The 21,651-nt window shown below is 36.5% G+C and overlaps 1 protein-coding gene across 2 annotated transcripts; it reads right to left on the reverse strand.

Moving 5' to 3' along the window:
- Positions 1-5,845: 5,845 nt before the first annotated feature.
- Positions 5,846-21,064, reverse strand: ARL6 (ARF like GTPase 6; the record flags this gene model as incomplete). Of its 2 annotated transcripts, XM_082304929.1 has the most annotated exons (8): positions 5,846-5,882; positions 8,373-8,385; positions 8,499-8,554; positions 10,066-10,195; positions 14,030-14,124; positions 16,529-16,597; positions 18,359-18,420; positions 20,942-21,064. In XM_082304929.1, 8 exons carry the CDS (start codon positions 21,062-21,064, stop codon positions 5,846-5,848), a joined length of 585 nt encoding a protein of 194 aa, XP_082161055.1. The 2 variants fall into 2 exon arrangements, with proteins under 2 accessions (XP_082161055.1, XP_082161056.1); XM_082304930.1 differs by lacking the exon at positions 8,373-8,385 and having other exon boundaries at positions 5,857-5,882.
- Between the last annotated feature and the right edge of the window lie 587 nt (positions 21,065-21,651).

A 21,651-nucleotide genomic window follows, 5' to 3' on the forward strand; every position in this document is an offset into this window, starting at 1 on the left:
AAATTGGGACCAAGTTGCTTCCATGTAATCCATTGATATTAAAGTAAACAATGAAAAAATCTTGGAATATTGTTATCATTGAAAATAACATACACTTTCTGGTTCATTGAATCCATTTGTTACTTGTTACATTGATTTTTAGACACTTATTTTCCTGTTCAGTTTATGCTAATAAATGTTGGTGGATAAGATTAAAAGATAGAGATTTACTTGCAGAGTGAGATTTTAAGTCAAAAAAAAGTATTGTAAAGTTTTTCCCTGGCAACACCTTTAAACCTGTGTGACCATAAATACAAATGATGCCAGGAACAGCAATGATGCCTGACAGCCGATAATAACTTTTTTTACTTGTGACTGCCTATTTTTCACAGCTCAGATTATGCCATTTCCTCTAAATTGGAAGCGTTACCACTTAATCCCTGTCTAATGGTTATATCCTTTATTAGTGGAATAAACTTTCCCAGTTCTGACTGGACGGTGCTAGAAACTTGTATTTTTGCTAGATATTTCACTGGAATTATTCCTGGGGAACCTTGACCTCTGGAGACCTCTTGCCAAGTTCTGCTAGTCTTTTACATGGTTTCAACTCCATGGCTTTAAAACTTTTGGATTGTTTCCCTCTTAAGTTTGTACAGGCATGCCTACACCAGTGCGTTAGTTCAGGTCATGAGGGTACTTTAAAGGTCATCCTCACTAACAGTGTTTTTGCTTACATCACAAAGTAGGCTGGGAGTACACAAACTGAATTCTTTTTGGATGAAACTACACTGGAAGGCTCAGGGTGCACCCAATGTGCTCCAGCAACTAAGAGGCAGTCAGTCTGGAGGGCCAGAAAGCAGCCAGGCTGAAGAAAACTCAGAAACACACAGACTGGGGACATCAGGTCCTCAGCACCAACTATCTTGCTCTACAAAAGCAGTTTGATGGGGCTGCTCTCCTTACTAGGGAGCCTGTATTGCCAAGCACCCACTTCAATCATTTATCATGGTTACTTCATTGAGCCTCAAGAGGCTTGGGTTTCTTTATGTTAGCATCAGCATGACTAGTGCAGCCCAGACAAACTTCTTTCACACATCCCAATCTCCTTGATTTCTTACATCCTTTCTTTGCTGTCTTTTCTTCCCTTTGCTGAGAACTGTTAGGCAACTCCTCAGCAAACTAAATTTGGTCCAATAACTATCTTGCTAGGCCTGCAATCTACTTACTGATCTCCAAAGACAAAGTTGTTTTTAAAAAGACTGCCTAACATGAAGTTCCTAAGTTTACGCTCCTTTTACTAAACAAGTTAACATGATCCTCAAAGGTGCCCCAATTCACAGAGGAATTACTTACACTCCCTTGTGAGTTGGTGCCCAAGTAATATGACTGTAACACAATTATGTTTTACAAATTATCAGAAGATGAACTTAAGGTCATTTAATGGTAGACAAGAGACATAAACAGCCTGGCTTTCATTTCAAGAATCGATTTTGAAAAATAGTAGTGGGAGTGGGTTTCATGCTATCATCAGAAAAGTGGAAAAAGTAAACATGGCTGATTCGCATGGCGAGACCCTGACATCCACTGAAAGAGAACAGTATGTTATCACATACGCATGGTGCTTCTGAGAACAAGAACTTCATATGGCTAGAAATATTCAGCCAATTAAGTAGCAATTCAACTGACTGAACACTGGTAAATCAATTATGAAGTGCTGGTTCACACCAACACAGATGCTTTCATGATGTAACTTACTGTGACAGGAGCTAGAGCCTCAGAACTGAAGTATGGTTACAGAATACTACTAAAAACACTTGGCATTTGTTATAAGACAGCATTGTAAATCCTGAATTCTGATTAGCTAGTACACATAATATTACTTTTGCATAGTAACAGTGCATTTTAGAATTTAAGCAGTCAAGTATGGGCTGTGCAATAATAATAAAAAAAAATCAGGGCATATCAAGTTAACCTTTACAAAGCAAACTTTCCTGACCTTTCTGAAAGAGGAGAGTTGGAAGTCTTTTCTCAGTAGTCCCCTTTTTTGCTTTTTTATTCCAGTCTTCTGTGACCTTCTCATTATCTATTTTGTTTCTCAAAAACAAAACAAAACAAAAAAACAACAACAAAAAAACCCAAACCAAAAAACCTAACCAACAGGGAAGGAAGCTGCGAAGTTTCACTAGCAGAGTACTCTGCAAAAGTTAAAAGGAGTAGACCAGAAAGTTTAGGAGCAAGATTTGTAAAGATTTCTGTGAAACAGAAATAAAGCAGGCCAGAAAGAATTAAAGAAACGTATGACAGAAATTAATCATAAGGGAAGTGATTTCCCAAACAAGTAAAACTTAAAAAAAAAAAAAAAAAAAAAAAAAAAAAAAAAGAACTTTTAAGATTAAGCTGTATTTTTTGGCATAAGAAATGTTTGCTTTTAAGGACAAGTATTTTGAATCACTGTTAATTTTATTTCTTATTACTAACAAAATGGTATTTCCTAGTTAGAGCTTCTAAGAGATGAGCTGCTTTCTGAGACAGAGGGCTGCACAGCTGTTTTAAGGAAGCACTGAAATGCAACATTACAATTCCACATATTGCCACATCAGAATGCCTTCCTGTAAACAACTAAGCAGTGCATCCAAGCTGTTATGTCTAGCCTTTCACACCAGCTTATCTTTCTTATGAGTAAATAAAAAACCCCAAGCATATTATAGTTAGAGGGCTGAGATTAAAAGAAGGATCCATTACATTCACATCCTAACACTTAGAACTGCACTTGCTTAACAGAAAATTGCCCAGGAGTCTTCAGGCCACGCAGACTCTCAGCATACCTGCAAGTAGCTACAGGTTAAACACATAAAGTTCCCATGGACTCGTGTCCCGAGTACCAGAGAGGCAAGGCTAGAAGGAATTAGGATTCACACATTTACCTGATAGCCCCCACTTGGTAAAGAAGAGATGTAGAAGACAATGCTTTATATGTGAGAATGCCTGCCTCACCTTACAGCTGGAAATGCTATAGTCTTAAGCATTACCAGGCATATTTTGAGGAAATTAATAAATATGTAGGAGAGCAGTGTGCTTAGTGCACAGAAGCAACAGCACATAACATTGTATGGGAAATAAAGACCAAAGTCTCCCAGAGTCTCTTTCAGTCACTCTATCACCTTTCATGTTCCCACTTAACGCATACACTTATGGTAACATGGAGGAAAAAAAGGGAATATTCTGCAAGTCTCATTTAAACCTCCAAAGGAACTTGTCTGCTTTGTTCTTAAGGCACAATGAACTCATATATGCAAACTGTCTTGGAGCATCCACACAGAACTCCTTACTTTAATTATTTTGACATCCTAAACATAATGGGAGAACAGCATTGAAGACGACAGCCACTGGGCCCTCAGAAAATAACTCCAAAGAAGCCTTTTTGCACAGATGAATGAGGCTTTTGTGCAATATATGATCTTTGTACCAAATTCAACATTTTTAGAGCAACTCAAGCCTGTAGCAACTGTGTATGTTAGGGACCTATGCCTGTACACCATGGGGGGAGGAGAAGTCAACATGCAGACATCCCTCTGGTAGTTTTATGTTCACAGAATGATCACAAACATTCAAGAAGTGAGAGACAAGTAATGGCTGAAGCAGTAATGGGGGCAGGGGGGAAGAATCAAGCGTTTCACTAACGGGACTGTCCCCATTCCCACTCCTTCCCACAGGTCTCCCTCCAGCCCAGTGTCCTGGTAGGAGAGGAACAGAAAGAGCTGCTGAAGAGAAAAACAAAACAAAACAACACAACCAAGAAGGGGAGCACTAATCGACATAACTAACTGCTGTTTTCAAAAAGAGCTTATAACCACATCAGAAAGCAAAAAGTAAAAGACAACAGGGTGCTTTCCTCAGATATGTGGGTGGAAGAAAAAAGCAGTAGGTTGAAACAGCTTCCCATGATGGTAAAGGCAATCCGTAAGATAAACACAGTACTTTGTATAGTCCAACATAAACAAACAAAAATAATCAGAAAGCCATCAACGTCCAGATTATTCAAGAAAGTCAGAAACACAGATTTTATGTAAGAACTTAAATTTTTTTGGTAGAAAAAAAATTAATGCCAGCTTAAATGTTTCATTTAAATAAGCCATATAAGTGAAGCAAAATAATTACAAAATACTTATAGTCAGCAAAAGATGTTTCCAGCAAGTATTATTTTTGTTACCATATTATCCAATGCAAAGTAAACCAGAAAATTATCTGCCTCACAATTCAGAGTTAGAAAAACATCTCAGAATTATGTACGATTTTTCCTCCTTCGTATTTGATTTTGTATAGATATTTAGATTCAGAGTTGACGGAAGGCCAAAGGTGTCACAGAAAGAGACATGAAAGATAAATACTTCCATGACAAACTGAACTGTCAGAATTATAGCATCCTGTAAGAAAGATTTTTTTTTTTTACAGTAAGACTTAGTTCCCTCTAGCAAAGCAGGGGAGCTAGTTTTAACTGTTTGATAATAACTGAAAGTACATGAAAGTGTTCTACCATTTCAGGCAGGTCCCTGTGCTCCAAATATTCCTCTATTAAGTGAGCCCTAGAAGGCAGGCTTACAGAACATTTGTGTGTTTTCTGTGCTAATAAGGGGGGGGGAGAGCTTTTTCAAGACCTACATATTACATCTCCCACAAGAATCAGCTGATCACGCAGTTAAATACAGTCTTTGGCATTCCCAATGCCAGTCTGCTTGTTTCTTGGGCAAGTGAGGACGGATTAAAGGGGAAGAGGTGGCATGACAAAAGTAAAGTTCTTAGCATTGGCTTAATTTGTTACCTATAGTACATCTTTGAAGTCAGAATGTTTATTAAAAATTAATCTTGAAAGTAAAACAGTTTTTATACACAACAGAAATACAAGACACATTTCATATTAATGATCTAGTAAACTAGTGAACTGTCCCTTGTGTTCAAAATATAAATTTCAACCATATTATTCTTAAATATTTGGAAGAGCAGTCTAGTTTATTAGAAAATGTAAAAAAATATGTGCAATTAAAAAAAAAAGCTTGGCAAAAGACATACCATTTTTTACAGTATACAGTGCTATTTCCATTAGAAGATGGACAAACAAATTCCAAATGAAACTAACAGAAAAACAAAAGTCTCCGAGATGTAAAGACCATCAATGAACATATTTAAGTTAAAAAAACAAACCATGGCATGTTGTATATTTCAAGTTTTATTGATGGGAATGCAAATATAATCATGGCATATCACAAAAAGCAATTCATAACATTTCATTAAAAGCAGTTCCTTAAAAACATCTGCAATCATCTATAACAAATACACCGAATATTTGAATCCTTGTATCTTAAATCAGAGTATTCCTCTAGAAGCCTATTGTAGGTGGTTACTAAAAACCCAACATCAAACTTTACAATAAAAAAATTGCAGAAATGCCTAAAAATGGGCACCTAAAATCACTATGTATCTCATGCAGCTGTATTTCAGGAAGTACTGATTATTCTTTCTCAGGAAAATAAATATTCCCATTTGGTCAAAAGGTGTCCCCCCAAAAAACAGAAGGGCATTTCCTGATCGCTAATTATCACCTAAAACTCAAATGAATGCAGATGTTTATTGTTAACACAGATCTTTTTTAAAAATATGCTCTCCAGTCACAAGACTCATTTTAATTCATCAGTGTGCGTACCTGAGGTGCTATGTTGCCTACATTCAGTTTTCCCGGAAGAGATACTAAAAGGAAACAAGTCAACACAGTACATTTTAGCTGAACTGTTCATTTTCTTTAAATCATTCTTCCTTTCCAGGGAACTTGTACACCTACTGACAAAGTTTGTAAAAGAACGCCATACATCTTTTATTTGTCTCTCATGTCTTCATTGCTTGGATCTGATCTGTTAATAAAAAGAAACAGCTAGTCTTAACACAAGATGAATTCTTGCTGCATTTTGCTTTTTGAAAACATAACCCAGTATGGTCCAGGTTACAGACCTACACCAATAGATACTTTGGTGTAGTTACAAGAACAGGGGACAATGCAGAGTTGTTTTCAACTTGCTCTCTCATCCACTTCTGAAATTCCTCCACAGCCAAGTTGTTTTCCCCAAATGTTGCTAATTAAACAGGAAGACTCTTCCACATGATTCAACTTTTAACTCTTTTGGGCTTATAAGGTAACTTTGATGAGAATAAAGCCTGGAAGTTTACTTTATAAAGTATGCATTTCAATTCCTTGTACACATTTGAGCTTCTGCATAACTGAACATGAACAAACTCCTCAACAGCAAAGGATTTAAAGTTTGTTTTTGAATAACTCACATGAAAACTTCTTTGCTCTCAGTAGCCACACTTCTCCATACTGGTGCCTGATTGCCACTTCTCAATTCACTTCAAACATTTCCTTAGTTAGCATAAATGTACTGCATCCCCAGTACAAAATGTGGAAATCAGCACAATTTCACCAAATAATAGGGAACGTGAGCTGGGTTTAGACTGTTGTGAAACAGGTTAGGTTTACCCTGCTGATGATGTGTTGTTGCAATACTAACCCCGTTACAAAATAGGGAAATATGCAAACTCAGCCTTCACTAGGGGAAAAAAAGGCAAAAACTTCTGCCCCTGCCGCCCCAAATCTGTGAACTACCTGTAAGGGGTCTGCAAAAGGTAACTAAGGAAAGCATGGCTGTTGACAAGGACAACTGTGCATTCATTAACCAGGTGTCATCTCCTCCACTGAATTTTACGGAATCCACATGCTGTAATTTAGGGATAACTATAACTTAAGAGTAGCTCCAGGTATTTCCATCTAGTGCTTTAGGAATGAGGAGGAGAATCATAGTAAATTTGTTCTTGAAATATCAAAGTCTTCATCCATTAAAAGTAAAACTGCCAAACTGCATGTGCTTAGGCAACAATACAGTTTAGACCCAACACTTCTTAAGTTCTTGGGGACGCTGAGCCGGGGAGTTAAATGAAATTCTTTTAGATAAAGCCCATCCATGAAGAATTTCAGCTCAGAAAATTAAGGAGTTTAACAATCCATGAGAAGTGAATAGCTATGAAGAGCTATGTAAGTGAGTGACAGCAGAAGCACCTGCTTACTCTGCTTAAAAATCTACATATACAACTTAAATATTTTGTCAGAAAATATTTAGACAAGCATTTGAGATCCTTTTAAGTAGCTTGAAGCTACATACAAAACCATAAATTCAAAATTTGGACTGAAACTTAGAAGGTTCCTCAAAGACAAGCAGAGACCCTGAAAATCACAGGAAAATATTACAAAATCAGAACTATGCCTGAAATTAGGGAAAAGGACATGATCTGGAATCTGCCTCTATGATAACAGGACAGAGCAGTGAAGGAAACGCAGTAGCAAGATGCTGGTTCCCCACCACAGAACTCTCTTAGACGATGGAGGATGCATCACTGGTCTTCTGTAAGGCAGTAAATCTCTTTGTAAAGACTATTTTGACGGGTATCCCCTCCTCTGAAAACACGACCAAATGTTTTTGTATTCTGTAATAACACAGTCAAATAAACCATCTCTTTCTAATTAGCCGTAAGGATTCTAAGTAGAAAGGACAGTCTGGTAGAGAAATGGAGATAGGTTAAATCAGGGACAATGCTGGATATTATTTAGCTGCATTTTGAAGGGACACGAGTTTAGCGGCACTGAGTCTGGACCGTCGCTGACATCTAGCGGCTGCCAGAGCACAGAACACGCCAGTACAGAGACACTGTCTTGCTACCTCATACACTCACAATGTAAGGAATGTAAACTAGAGAGCTAAAATTAGAATGAACCTACCAAAACAATACCAGACTTCACTATTCTATACATTTAGCAGTACACGGGAGGACAAGAGAGATCAGATCGTTACCAACATACAACAGAAGGACATACAGCATGCCTACCAAGTTTGTAATTAAAAATGTGTACGTAATCCATCACCTAAGCTCGATCTGGTATTTTCTATGTAGTTATGAGTGTCTGCATATGCTATCCTCGTTATAATGTAAGCCGTTCTTATTTTGGCTCTAGATTAAAGAACTGGAGTTGAATAATCCAAACTAGTATATTTGTCCGTGTACTTTGCTTATTTTTCTAGCCTGCTTATTCACCATTTCCTGATAGGTAACATTAAGTTACGGAAAACTGGGACAGGACGTAAGAATAAATTAAAGAACAAACTGAACTACCACAATAAAGTGAAGTGCAGGAGCTGGTATTATTATTGTTTACAGGGAAGTGTTACACTGTTTGCAAGAGTCTGCATTAATATTTCATTGTACACTCTTTTGTCACAGAAACTGATGTGATCTTTTGTGTATGTTAAAGAGGTAGATGAGAGGCAAATATGAGATAGAGCATCAGTACTCACTGTGTAATTTGATCTGACAGCAGAAGTGGACAGAAAGAAAACAAAGGAAATAATAAAGAAAAAACCTTACAAAATGAAAAAGTTTAACAGAATGAAAACAGAGCAAGAGAATTACATATGACATACCTTGGAGCCAATCCACCCCTTCTTGTAATCCTTCTCCTTTAAGAGCATCACTAGCACTGAAAGAAACAAATCAAGTTACAAAAGCGTTGTAAAAATACCAGTTTTAGTGGAGTTATCACTATAGTTGTAATTTACAGAGTTGCAAAGTAGCATCAAGTACAGTTTACTTAAGTTTTCTTCACACGGAGAAGGCTGCTTGTCAAATGATATATTCTAGAGTACCTTCCCAATATGGAAACACCATTTCAAGATGTGATCTATTTTAATTTCAGTTTCAAGGCAGAGGAATTGTTCCTAGAATATGAGGGGTTCTAGAAGAGCTCCCACACAAGGCAGCCACATTGTTCTGTGGCACCTCCACTTAGATAACTCCTTCCTCAGACTATGCGATAGAAGAGGTTTACTACCTACAACAGCAGCAATGAATCATAGAATCATTTAGGTTGGAAAAGGCCTTTAAGATCATCGAGTCCAACCATCCTCCCACGCAGTTCCTATACACAGCGAGAATGTTGGAGTACTGGAGGAAGAAAGTATAGTGCATACACGCTTCATTGTAACAGCAACCCTAGGAGTGTCTGTTAATATATATAAAATATTAAGCTACACTGAGAACAGTGTAAATCTACCTTTTGAATCACAGGGGTGTAACTGTTTAAAGGCCCCTCAATTCTTCAGCTTATGAAAACTGGAACAGCAGTGAATCTAGAATGTTGCTGGGCTTAGCTATAAAATTACCTTTCAAGGAGCCTGGGAATTCATCAGTGTAATTTCTGAGACAAAAAGCAGTGACTCCAAAACAACACCCAGGTAATCAAGGTTAATATTATAGGGCTAAAATGAAAATTGTAGTTTTCAGCAGCATTTAGCTGCTGATTTCACTTTTATTTATAGTATCTGAGGACTTTATTAAGACAAAAATCTAACTTCTATAAAACTTCTGATACAAGGAGAGTCTGTTTCCTTGTGAACACTGGCACAAAATCCTTCTATTTATATGAAAGCTTACATCCTTCAGAAAGAAAAGTCACTAGCTCCTATAACTAAAAATCCCCTCAAACATTACATGGTACAGAGAGTAGTGTGTCCCTCTGAATTCACATGAGAACAGTTTACTAAATGGCCTTTCAACAGTAGTTTACTAAAGCATCTGCAGAGTGGAAAAAAACAACTCTAGAGGTCTTATTATTGATATTCTGAAACCTGCAAGACAAACTGGTAGCAGCACTCTGATAACAATTCTACTCAATTTCCCAGCAAAAAATAATAGCAGCTATTCTTCTGATAAGATGACTGCTTTCTGATTTCACTAGAAGTCCTCCATTTCATTATTTGGGTAACAGTTCTATTGTGAGAATTTTCAAGACATAGTCTACATGAACGCATTGCGCATTTAAAACAAGTTTCATAGCAAGTATTGTAATATTACTGCTGTTTCCAAATGCGGCAGCACAGCATTTTATCTGGTTGATTTAATTTATATTATATAATACTGAGTGGCATGATAGAGGTAAAATACAAATGTACAAAGTAATACCAATAAAAAGGTAGAAAAAGGGAAATTTACCAGATATGCCAGGGCTTGTCTTTGATGTTTTCTAATGACAGTAACTGAGATACTTTGACAGATGATATGGCGTCCCTGAGGTCCATCTTGTTAGCAAAGAAGAGAATAGGCAGCCGACGGTGCTTAATATCTAGGCGTGAGCAGAAATAGAACTATCATAACATTATGCAACACTTACTAATCTCTACATGTAATAAGGTACAAACAATACAGGAAGATATTTTGCTCACCTGTAACTGCAATTCTCTGAAGGTTGTGTCCTACCAAGATGCATACTGTTGGGTCACATGGCCTCTGATGCATGCTTCAAGAACGCTCACAAACTTTCTGGCAGGCTTTGGGATCTTCCACCCCCTCTCCCCCTACCTTATACATATATTTAAAGCTGTAGGTATAAACTGCTGGTGAAGCTGAGGAACAGGAGATCAAACAACTACCTACAAATACAACACATCTCTGCTTAGTGAGGACTGGATGTGTAAAATGGACGGAGATTTGTGTTCATTCATAACCTCACAACCATAGTTGCAAGGGTAGTCTGAATTATCCTTTAGCATCTGAGACCACCCGTGACTTCATAAAATAGGAAAAAAATGGACATGTCTGGACATCCCTTATCCTGCCTTCACTTGAAGAAGGATTTCTTTTCCAGAAGCTCTTCTCAGCTAGCAGTGAGAACTACAGACCAAATCAAGTACACTGGCAATTGCTGGCATACTTACACGTTCAAAAGCATGAATCTCGCTGATTACCACAAAAGACTAGAGAGTCACTGGAAGGAAGCAAAGTATACTCTCTTCAACCTGACAGATGTAAAACTGCCAAAAAATTACCAGCACCAAGACTAACTGTAAGAATTTTTCACATTATTTACACAAAGGAAGAATGACAGGATTAGAGAAAATCTAGATTTCAGACTATCAATCGGCTCTTCATGGGAAAAGAGCTTAAAGGCCCCCTATGATGGAAACTGCTATATAGGCTCTTTTTAAAATAGTAAAAAGAAAAGGTTATTTCACACAGGAAACAAGCTAAGGATTTATTTAAAAGCATCAAACATAAGCCAGCTGCCCCTGTGGGTGTGGGGAAACAACAAAAACCCCCAAACTGGCAATGCTGAAGTGGTTTGAACCCTCCTAATAATGTTCTTTTCAGCCCCCCTACTGAACCTTTCCAGTGGAGGTAACACTATCTACTCATACTCAGAGATCACAAGTGCTGACCAAAACGCTAATCATTTTCACTATTTACCCTATTGGAGCTATTTTTTCATCTGATATCCTCTAACACAAATCAAAGGACTCAAAATACAAGCACATTAATCTCTGTTTTAATTCCATTAGTTGAACAGCTTTTATGTCTCTTGATTGATATATTAATCTATAGTATAATTAAATGAACCCTGGTACTCACAGGTTGCAGGTTATGGATAAATTAAAACCACAGAAATTAGTTGCCATCACATATGCAAATAGCCAAGTTAACCAAGGAATTTTCAGTGGTTTTTTTAAAGCAATTAAAAAGGGGCACAACCTGCCCACACAGACTCATAAATGTACACTTAAAGATGTTTGCTAAATAAAGTGGTGGTCACAGAAATTTACATTATTTCCTGCCTTATGACATTGTTTCCTACTATGCAGTATTCCCCCCGCCACACACGCTTTTTACAGTTATTAATGGAAAGCTAACATCTTCTAGTTGCAAGTAGTTATGAGTTAACACATTAAAAAAAATCCCAGACACTAGATACGTGTGATGTGTAATTTTATACAAAGAATTTCAAATTTACAGGAATTTCAGTTTATTTTAGAAGCATGTGTTGGAGGTCAAGTGACCCAAGAGTCAATATCTAAAAGAAGTAATCTACAGACTACCATCTTGCAAAATACTGAAGAATGAAGTTTGATTAAAAAAAAAAAAACAACCCCAAAACAACCAAAACAATAACAGTGATCATTAAACAAGCCGTTATTTGTGGAGTGCATTGTTCACTTATGTAAGTAAAAATAATTTATAGTTCTGATTCACCAGTCTCAGCTAGTACATCTTCTAACCCCATTAATGCTTCATGGTACACATTCCCTTTCACCTGACAACCTCAGGCAAAGGCTGGCAAAAAGAGAGGGAACTGTTTTACTGAAGGATTGCTAAGATTTTCAGAGACAGGAATTGATTCAAGGTTGTTACCCTGCATCCATTTAAACCTTAAGTAAACATGTATATTTAAACCACTCCAGGAGGTTCACAGAGGCAGAAGCATAGGTGGGGAAAAAGCAGGGTATGCAGGAAGGAATGCAGAACAGTAATACAAATAAAAATATTGATATAGTAAAACAGTTAGATATTGATTCAATTCACAGCTACTTTTATCAAACATTACTACTAGGAGAACTTTCTATTCTCTTTGGTTCTCTTAGGTGTGACCTATCAAAATTTGAAATGATAAAACAGGAACACTGTTGCTGCATTCGAGCTGAGCTGCTCCAAGGCAGAAATACAAAACTGCCCTTTCCTGGCTCTAAGGAATGCACTGGGAAGCCATAGCCATGGTCGTTCAGAACTAGAAGATACAAACACATCAACAACTGAGCAGCACTGACCTGCTAGATCAGCATTAGTAACCTATTAATGCCTAAATGAAAAGCCCCACCTGAGCTTGCATCTCCTCAGTCTTAACATTTTCACTCTTTTGCCTTCTAAAAAACCAATAACTTACTACAGCAGTCTTTACCTCCCAGCCCTTGCTCCTATGTGGTTTCCATTTTACCAACAGAATCACCTTTTACCACTGTGGTTAATACCCGCTTTGGTACAAAGTTCCCTGGCCTCTATGTAATCCGCCTGCAGCCTTTGGTTCACCTCATCCTCCCCTTTCAGCTTTGCAAGACTGTCTTTCAGTGTCTGCATTTGAAGTGGCCCATACCCTTGAACATGAAATTAAGAGGGCCTTGTCAGCTCACACACACTCAGCTACAGCATCTTTGTTGATGAACTAATGTATTATATGCAGTTTTCATGGAAAACAACATCATAGTAACATAATTGCCCCTATCGCATACTATGTTTCATGGTTACAAATGCAAATCAGCTTCTTTCTTACTTTCAGCATGGTAACCCAACAAGTTAAGGCTCTACCAGGTTAATAAATAAGAAATTATAGGATTATTTAACTTTTAAATTTCCTGCATGTAGTTTTATAATCTGGTTAGTGAGAGCAACTACCTGAAGTGCTGAAAGTCAAAATTACATATTACTTACAAAAACATTCCAGTAATGTTGGCTATACAGAAGGGTGAAGAAGGGAAGAATTGACTGACCCCAGAACTTAATTAAAAAAAATGTACCCTCACATAAAAAAAACAAACCAACCAACCAAAAACCCTAAACCCAACCCCCCGATCATGAATCCTCTCATATCCTCTGCCATCCTATGTATCCTTTTATAGGCAATTGAAACTGACTGGTATAATTCTCCCTCCTTATTTCTGGCTAAAGCATAATAATAATAATAGTAGTAGTAGTAGTAGTAGTAGTAACAATAATAATAAAAGATAAGGAAGATGAAAAAAAGAAATTAAAAGTTACATTAAAGGAATTAGCTGTGTTCATGGAAAAATCCAGATGGAGAGATACTTTTTTGTATGTGTTCATCACCACAGACAAGCTCTCCAGCTTTCAAAGGGTCAAAGTCTATTTTTCCCCAAAAACAATGCAACTTTTGATCTATGTTGATTAATAAGAGATGAATCCAACTCAGTGTAGCCAACTGAAGTATGATCAGTTTGTAAATGTGAATAGGTATTAAAAAAACCCTAAACTTATTGAAGACAATTATTGTTCTAGTATTCATGAATGGCTAAAATATTTGCAAAGTACTCAGAATGCAGAATGTGTCAGATAAGGGCTTTTCTTAGGACAACATTACAAATATGGAGACAGAAGGGGAAAAAAACCTCCTCACCTGGATGATTCAGAAGGGTGTCAAGTTCTTCTTTGGCCACAACCATTCTTAATTTGTCACTGCTATCAATGACAAAAATAATGGCTTGGCCTTCTCTGCGTAACACAAAAAGAGCAAAGAGGCAAATTATAGGTTCTCTTAAACTGTGATTAAGAAAAGGCTTCAGAAGAAACACCAAAAGAGCAAACAAATCTGGGTTTTGTGTTTTTTTTCTCTCTAATTTTTGTTTTGGTTATTTACCATTAACATTTGAATCCAGTCTTCTTTCTGAAATTCCATCTTTTGGTAACCTGCATATTTTTTTGAGACGTGAGGTTGTTAGCTGCGTGACTCATACAAGGTTCAGTCTACACAGACCCTTGAGAAAAGCTTGATTTCACTACTGAGGCTGAAAAATAAACTCTGAAAATGTAACCAACTGCTATTCTGACAGTGTGGTCAGACAAAGAAAATATCAAGGCAGGTTTCTGTAGAAATTCTTTCTTTCCTACACTAAAACAAGTTTATTTAGAGAAAGGTCAATTACCTTTTTAGAAAAAACTGCATCCACAGCTCTGTAACAACTAGCCATATGCAGACTAATTTAACTTTTACAAAAGTCTGCATAAACAGGATCTTTCTTTGGTTTTGAATAATGGGTAAAAACTTGCAACTATTTCAAACCATTAAGACATTTTGCTGGCAATATGACCACAGTGAGAACATATATACAACTATTCAACTCATTATGGCAGGACATTACTGGTATTTTATGACTTGATGTTCCATTTATTGAAACTTATTTGAAAGCAAAATAAAGTCTGACCAATTCAGATGAACAGGTATAAACACCCCCAAAAAGTATTTGTAATTTACATTTTTAATCTAATATTAAATTCTCCTTCATTTTACATTTCTCTGAGACACCATTACGAATACGTTCTTCACCCCCCAGCACCATCTACCTTTGTATTTTGATAAGAAACAGTCCTAGACCTACTGAAAACCAGAAATAACTTGACCAGCCTAAGATTGTATGAGAAGGTCCGTTCTTTTCTGGAGTACAGAAGAACTTTAACAGCAAATAAAGCTTTTGCATATTAGCTGAAAATGCCTAAGTAATTTTTATGAGCATACAGTATTTTTCTAGAGGAATCAGAGTCCTAGCATGTATTTACTACCAAAAAATAACTTCACAAACAAGTAACAGTAATAGGGACACAGCAAGAGTTTACATATATTTAAGACAAGTATACTTTGAAGATTGCTTAGAAGATAGTTTCAAGCCAAATAGAAGAAAAGGGCAAGCTTCAAGTACTCCAAAGCAACTACATTTAGACACTTGATCAGATTTGATTGCTATTTTGCAATTCTTGCAAAATGAAATCTTGCTTAACTTTATAAACTGAACAGCACATGATTATTCTTCAAAGTTAATCTTAAATATGTGACTACTGCACTGGATCAGGAACAGAGGTGGATACAAGTGCACATTTCACTGTCAGCATCACCTAAAACTCCCTTACCATTAAGATGAAAAAACCTGTTTATGCCACACAAGGGATAAGTTACTGCATTAAATCCAGCAGTCAGAAAAATTATTTGCTTATGAAGCACTCGGTTAGCATTTTGAGAGTAGCCTAAGGGCATCAGTTATTGAAATCCAAAAGTTTTGGGATTCATACATCTAACACTCTTGAACAATGAAGATCTACCCGCACAACAAGTTTTCAAATTGCTAACACATATTTTGCACAGAAAGGAGATGAAGCGTTAATCCTCAATTAAAAAATACTTCAAGCTCTACCACATAAAATATTAATATTTAATATTATAATCTTCAGAATTTCTCTGTTCTATTTCTCCAAGCTATTTCTGTGTGGTTTACTACTGTTCACTTTATTTAGATCAGCATCAGGTATTACAGAATAACAATGAGACAACATAAATGAAGATTCAAGTTTCATTAGAAGCTAGAAAAACAGAAAATGGTGTCTATTACCAATAAGGCAATACCACAGTGTTATAAAGTACAATGAGTATCCTGCTTAATAAATAACATCTATGAATACTTGGTCGAGTTTGTAGTTACATGTGCCTTATTCTCTGAGGTTAATTCCCCTCACCTCTAAAAATCTCAGCCATCAGCCAATATCTTTTGGGTCTTAAGTCACTTACCTACAGAAGAACAGAAAAATAGGAAACCTAACTCATCTTGGTGCTTTCTTACAGGATTGGTTTTCAGGTTTCAACATTTAAAGCCCATTTCTAGTACATTCCCCCAATCTTTGAGTCAATAAGATGTCCCCAAAAGCATGCTGATTAACAGCATATAAAAAATTTTCATTTTTTAGAACAGAAAGAAAAGTTGTATTTATCCACAATGACCTTCTGTCAAACACCAGGTGCAAGTCTTCTCTGAATCATTTCTAACCACTAGATATTATCATACTTCTGTTTAAATAATGTACACAAAAGCTAATATGAACAGCAACGCTTTAAAATAAATGATAGGCTTACTTGTAGTAATGTTCCCAGAGGTTTCTGTATCTCCCTTGACCTGACATATCAAACACGGTGAAAGACAAACTGTAAAGAAAAGAAATGTATCAGGCACAGAAACAAAGAACAAAACCCAAACCCAAAGTATTTTCTTTGCTACCCTGACAGCAAAAAGCCAGATTAACTTGAATGCTAATCAACTGAGGAAGATTCCCAAAGGAACTCTGGTTACTCTATCTGCCTTCAAACTATCCTACCCAGTTTTGCAGTCTTTTTATAGAAATATTTTACAATGGAAAACGTGTTTGTTTATTCTCTGAATAAATGCACTAAGCCAATTATAAAGTTACATCAAATGCAAAATAAGCTCCCATTCAGTCTCTCTTTTTATCACATTAGTATTGAATATTGTTTATAATGTTGAGTAAATGAAATTCTGATGAGCTATGACTTAAAATCCACAGCCTGTCTTAAATTCTGTCCCTAGACAGGCACCAATAACATCCAAAGGCTTCTGTATGCAAAATAAAAGGCTTTTTAAAAAAAAAAAAAAAAAAAAAAATCCACCTTCTGAAAAAAATTCACATTCTGGTAATAACAGGTTGCCTTAGGTGACCAAGCTACAAGGGGTAGTCTTTGCAATTCTGAGATTTCACCCAAACGCTAAATACAGCAAGTCAACTTAAAGAACATTACAAAAAATTCTGATCCACTCTTGAAATGTCTACAGAGGTAATATCCACTTCACTATTAGGCTTTCGTGTTTTGGATAGTCCCAAATAGCTCCCTGAGTGGAGACCATACCAAAATGAGGAGGTTTAGAAAAGGAAGCTCTCCAAACATCTTTCCACTCTATATCCAGACATCATCTGATTCTAGACTAGCTGCTCTGCCATGTATAAAGTTATTAGCAACCCCCAAACAATGTTTTGATTGTAATATTACATTAATGAGGTTTTGGGGTGGAGGTGGGTTGTGAGTTTGTTTGTTTTTTAATCATTCTACATGGTGTATTTGCAGGTCATCTCTCCTACTACAGGATCAGAATAAAGGAAAGTAATATAAATTGATTTACATTCTCACACAGCCAAACCTGTTTTATGTGCTTTACTGAGACAAAATACAGCTGTTGAGCCTCCTATAAACATATGAAACCTACCAGTCCTATACATCAGCTCAAGGAATAAACAATTTTCTTGCAGATCTCTCATCCAGTGGGGCATGCTGCTTGGTTTGAAGACTAACTGCACACATTAAAAATACACTGTGAAGGCTACAGAATAATCAAATAATATCTGATGTTACCTCCTTGAAGTATCTTTGTCTCACAACATTCCTTTTCTAAATCTTAGCCTTCATTCAACTAATGATTTCTTCCTCCATTTCCTGTCCTTTGCCCAGCCACCTCTACATTGCTAACACTGTAGCCACCATTTTTCATTTAATCAGATTAGACTGCAATCTCTTCAGAGTCCCTCCAGTGAGAGTGCTTAACGGAATGTAGGTTATCATCTAAGCAACTGTCTCTCCTCAAGTCTGTAACAGTGCCCTATTCTGAAATTCTTAACAGACAGAAATCAGATGCTTATACACACTATTGCAAAAAACTTTTTTTTTCCCCACATACATAGTTTTATAGCAGCACGAAACATACAATATAGTCTAACGCTGGCAGTCCTGGATCATGATTAGGACTCCTGGGTACTACAACATTTCAGCGGATTGCATGCCATGTCATTATACCACCACACGTTATACTCAGTTACATCCTACTGCAAGAGGTAATTAAGTCCAATTATTGTGTATTAATTACTACTGCTAAATGGAGAAAATGAAAGAAACTACTACCTCGATGTCTTGAATTTCTCTATACTGAATCCTATTGTTGGAACAATGTCCTGAGTTTGAGCCTTTAAAGGAAAAAAAGTACAAATTTTACAGTCAAGTTAGAAAACATAAATATTGAAATATATTTGAAACATGAATACATTACAGATCTATTTTTCCCAAAAGTGTGCAATACAAAAAACTTTCTACAAATCCAGATACTTTATATTAAAAAAGTTCCCAGAAAAGTACAGTAACTGTAGTTTGAGTAGTAACTCAAAATCAAGGTTTTGTATTTTCTAGGAAATCCAGTCAACACTATTGGACAAGAGCACTGAATACATTTTAGCCTCAAGAGTGCGATTCTACCCTTTACATTAGTCTGCGTGTATACGTATGTGTGGACATTACCTATGAAATAAATAGGAGATAGGTTAACATGGAAGATAACAGCTTGAAGATTATGACTGAGGTCAAAGTTCACAATATTTGTGCACTCTGGAAATCACAATGTCAACCCAAACAAGTCTGCACAATACCCCAAGCCTCTTAGGTAAAGGAGGGCATAATTCTATCAAGATATTAGATTGGCCATAATCCCAGCTTCTGTCCACAGGCTGGAAGACTCTATTTGACACTGGGAATTATACAGCAGACATTACACAATGGCCTAACCATAGTTCTATTCAAACTACTAGGCCACTGGAAGAAACCACCATTTACCAGAGGAATGGCCAAAACATAAAGCATTATTAATACATCTATCTGATAACCAGGTTACTGCTGAGCTAGCCAAGGAACCTATCAGCTAAGTGGGTACCACAGACTAGCGCCTTTAAGAAGCATCGATATGGAGCAGGGAGAAAGGTCACAATCCTTAGATTACAGAGGTGTCTGAGAAAGTGACATGCAATCCTTTTACAGACTTTCGAGAGCCCCTTATTAAAAACTATCTAGAAGCAGTTGACTCCTCGCATACAGCTACAGCAAGCTAAGCTTGTTCACCTGCAGCTTGATTACGAAAATGGCATTCCACCATCATAAACAGTTTAGTCAACAGTTCCTGTCACTAAGGGAGAATTTGTGCAGAGTAGAAGAGGTGTTATTTCTGTAACATTTATTTTAAATGTATTTATCAGGCCCAGAAGAAACAACTGCAAACAGATGGAGAAACACTTGTATTTGCCAGACATCTAATATATTGCTCCTAGGCCAAAGTAGCAGTTCTTCTTAAAGGGACCGGGTTGATCCAGAGCTCAAAATCATCTGTCCTAAAATAACTAAAAATAACCAATTTCATCAAGTCTGATATAATGACATTTGTTGCACATTAGAGAATTTGTCATGTCTTGCAAGGATAGGACTTACGCAAGTTGTATGCAAAGCTACCCTCCTAAAGCATCACATTAAATGAAAACATTCAGAAGTAAGTTCTCATTACTCGATTTACAGTAAAGCAAACAAATTCTATTTATTCTACTTGCATAATTCCCTTGGGACCTTCTCTAATATCTATTATTGTGATAAATCTTGAAGTCTGAGTTCAACTCTAGTTAGGAATCCTTTACTGCTTAAGGCATGACATAAAAAGGCTGCTACAATAAAGGTCTCAAAAATTACATACATATATAGTTTGCCTGGTACAAATTGTAGCATTTCCCCCAAACAACTGGCAGCAGATAGTAAGCAGTTTATAGTCTTTGTTTATAAATCTATTTAACTTTCAGTGGAAGAATAATCGGCAGGAATGGAAGAGTAGCAGACTCTTTACCATGTTACTTTTTTTAAAATAATGTCCAGTGGTACTCTTCAGGAAAAGTTCAATGGAAATTAAAAAACAAAAGCTGTGTCCTGATGTAAACAGCAGAAACCACATTTTCCCAGATGCATATAACGAAGATGCACAAGCTTCTGGCTTTGAACATGCCTACCAAAATTCATCTATTTCTGTTCCATAAACATACCTAGAAACAATGTAATCCTACTTTAAATTTTGCTCAGAATACTATGCACTCTTACTGGCCTGAAACACTTTTCATTGGATGAATGAACTGCAAGTATAAATGCTACTTATTTTGAAAGCTATTTTGCTTTAAAAATGCTGAAGTCACCATTAAGTGTGCATCTTCACATTATTTCCTATTTCATTATTTATTATATACTTATTATTTCTTAGCAAGAGATTAAAATAAACATGATAAAGGTAGACAAGTATATGTTGCTATACAACTGTACTAATCCCAAATGTTCAACACATCACTTGTAACTGCAATCCTGTAGCAATTATTTCAGTGACTTAAGAAAACTGTTTCAGATCCTGATTTCAGCCATCATAAACCCTTCCTTATTGGGTTATCTTAGAAAAACCGTGTAACATTAACAGTAGTTTTTTGGGAAACGTTTTCATAATATGCACGTGGATGCTTACATTTAGTTTTAGTTAGTTGGAAACTCTTAAAATATATTTGTTCCACTGTACTAAATCAAAAAGCTCTTCACATCTTTTCCATGGTCACATTTAGTATAACAGTATGCAAAAAAGTTTAAACAAACATCAACTCTGCAGTAAAAACATCAACAATGAACTAAAAGTAGGCTACTTACATTTGAAGGTTTAAGTTTATTTATGATTGTTGTTTTGCCACTATTGTCCAAGCCAAGGCACAAAACGTGAACCTCCTTTTTCTTCAGCCCAAGCCATCCCGCTAGCTTGTCAAACAATCCCATAATTCTGGCTCAAATACACAGGGATCACCTGTTGTTCAGAAAATCAGAGAAGAAAGTAGCTGTTGGAAAACCGTTACATGTACAGCAGCACTAGCGCAGCAGGTGGGCATGTGGCTAAGCAGTCCTTCAACTTTTAAAAGGACAGTGTGAATAAGACACTACACAAACTGTCACAGCAGGTTTGCCTGGTATACTAAGCAAATGGAGTGTAAGCTGATTATAGCGAAGAGGCCTTGATACAAAAGTAGATTGGCCGTTTATAGCCCTGTCTATATAATGCAATGTCCTTGATTCCCTGTGGGTAGCAATATTGCCATCATTCTGAGCAGTCCAAATAGGAGCACAACTGCAATGCCTCCTTACCTTCTACTAAACTGAAAAAAAAAAAAAAAAAAAAAAAAAAGACCGTTACATTTTACTTCAAATTGCCAGTAGTCCAGACAGTTGTCCTAATTTAGACGAAAAAGCAAAACAATATTTCCCTTCTTCAGCACCTGCTATGTAGTTTACTGAACTCTGAAGTAAATAAAGTGCCCTCTGTCAATTCAATTCAAACTCTAATTGTAACAGGCTTTGCCGATATTAAC

The sequence above is a fragment of the Platalea leucorodia genome (assembly GCF_965183815.1).
Source record: "Platalea leucorodia genome assembly, chromosome: 2".
Classification (NCBI taxonomy): domain Eukaryota; kingdom Metazoa; phylum Chordata; class Aves; order Pelecaniformes; family Threskiornithidae; genus Platalea; species Platalea leucorodia.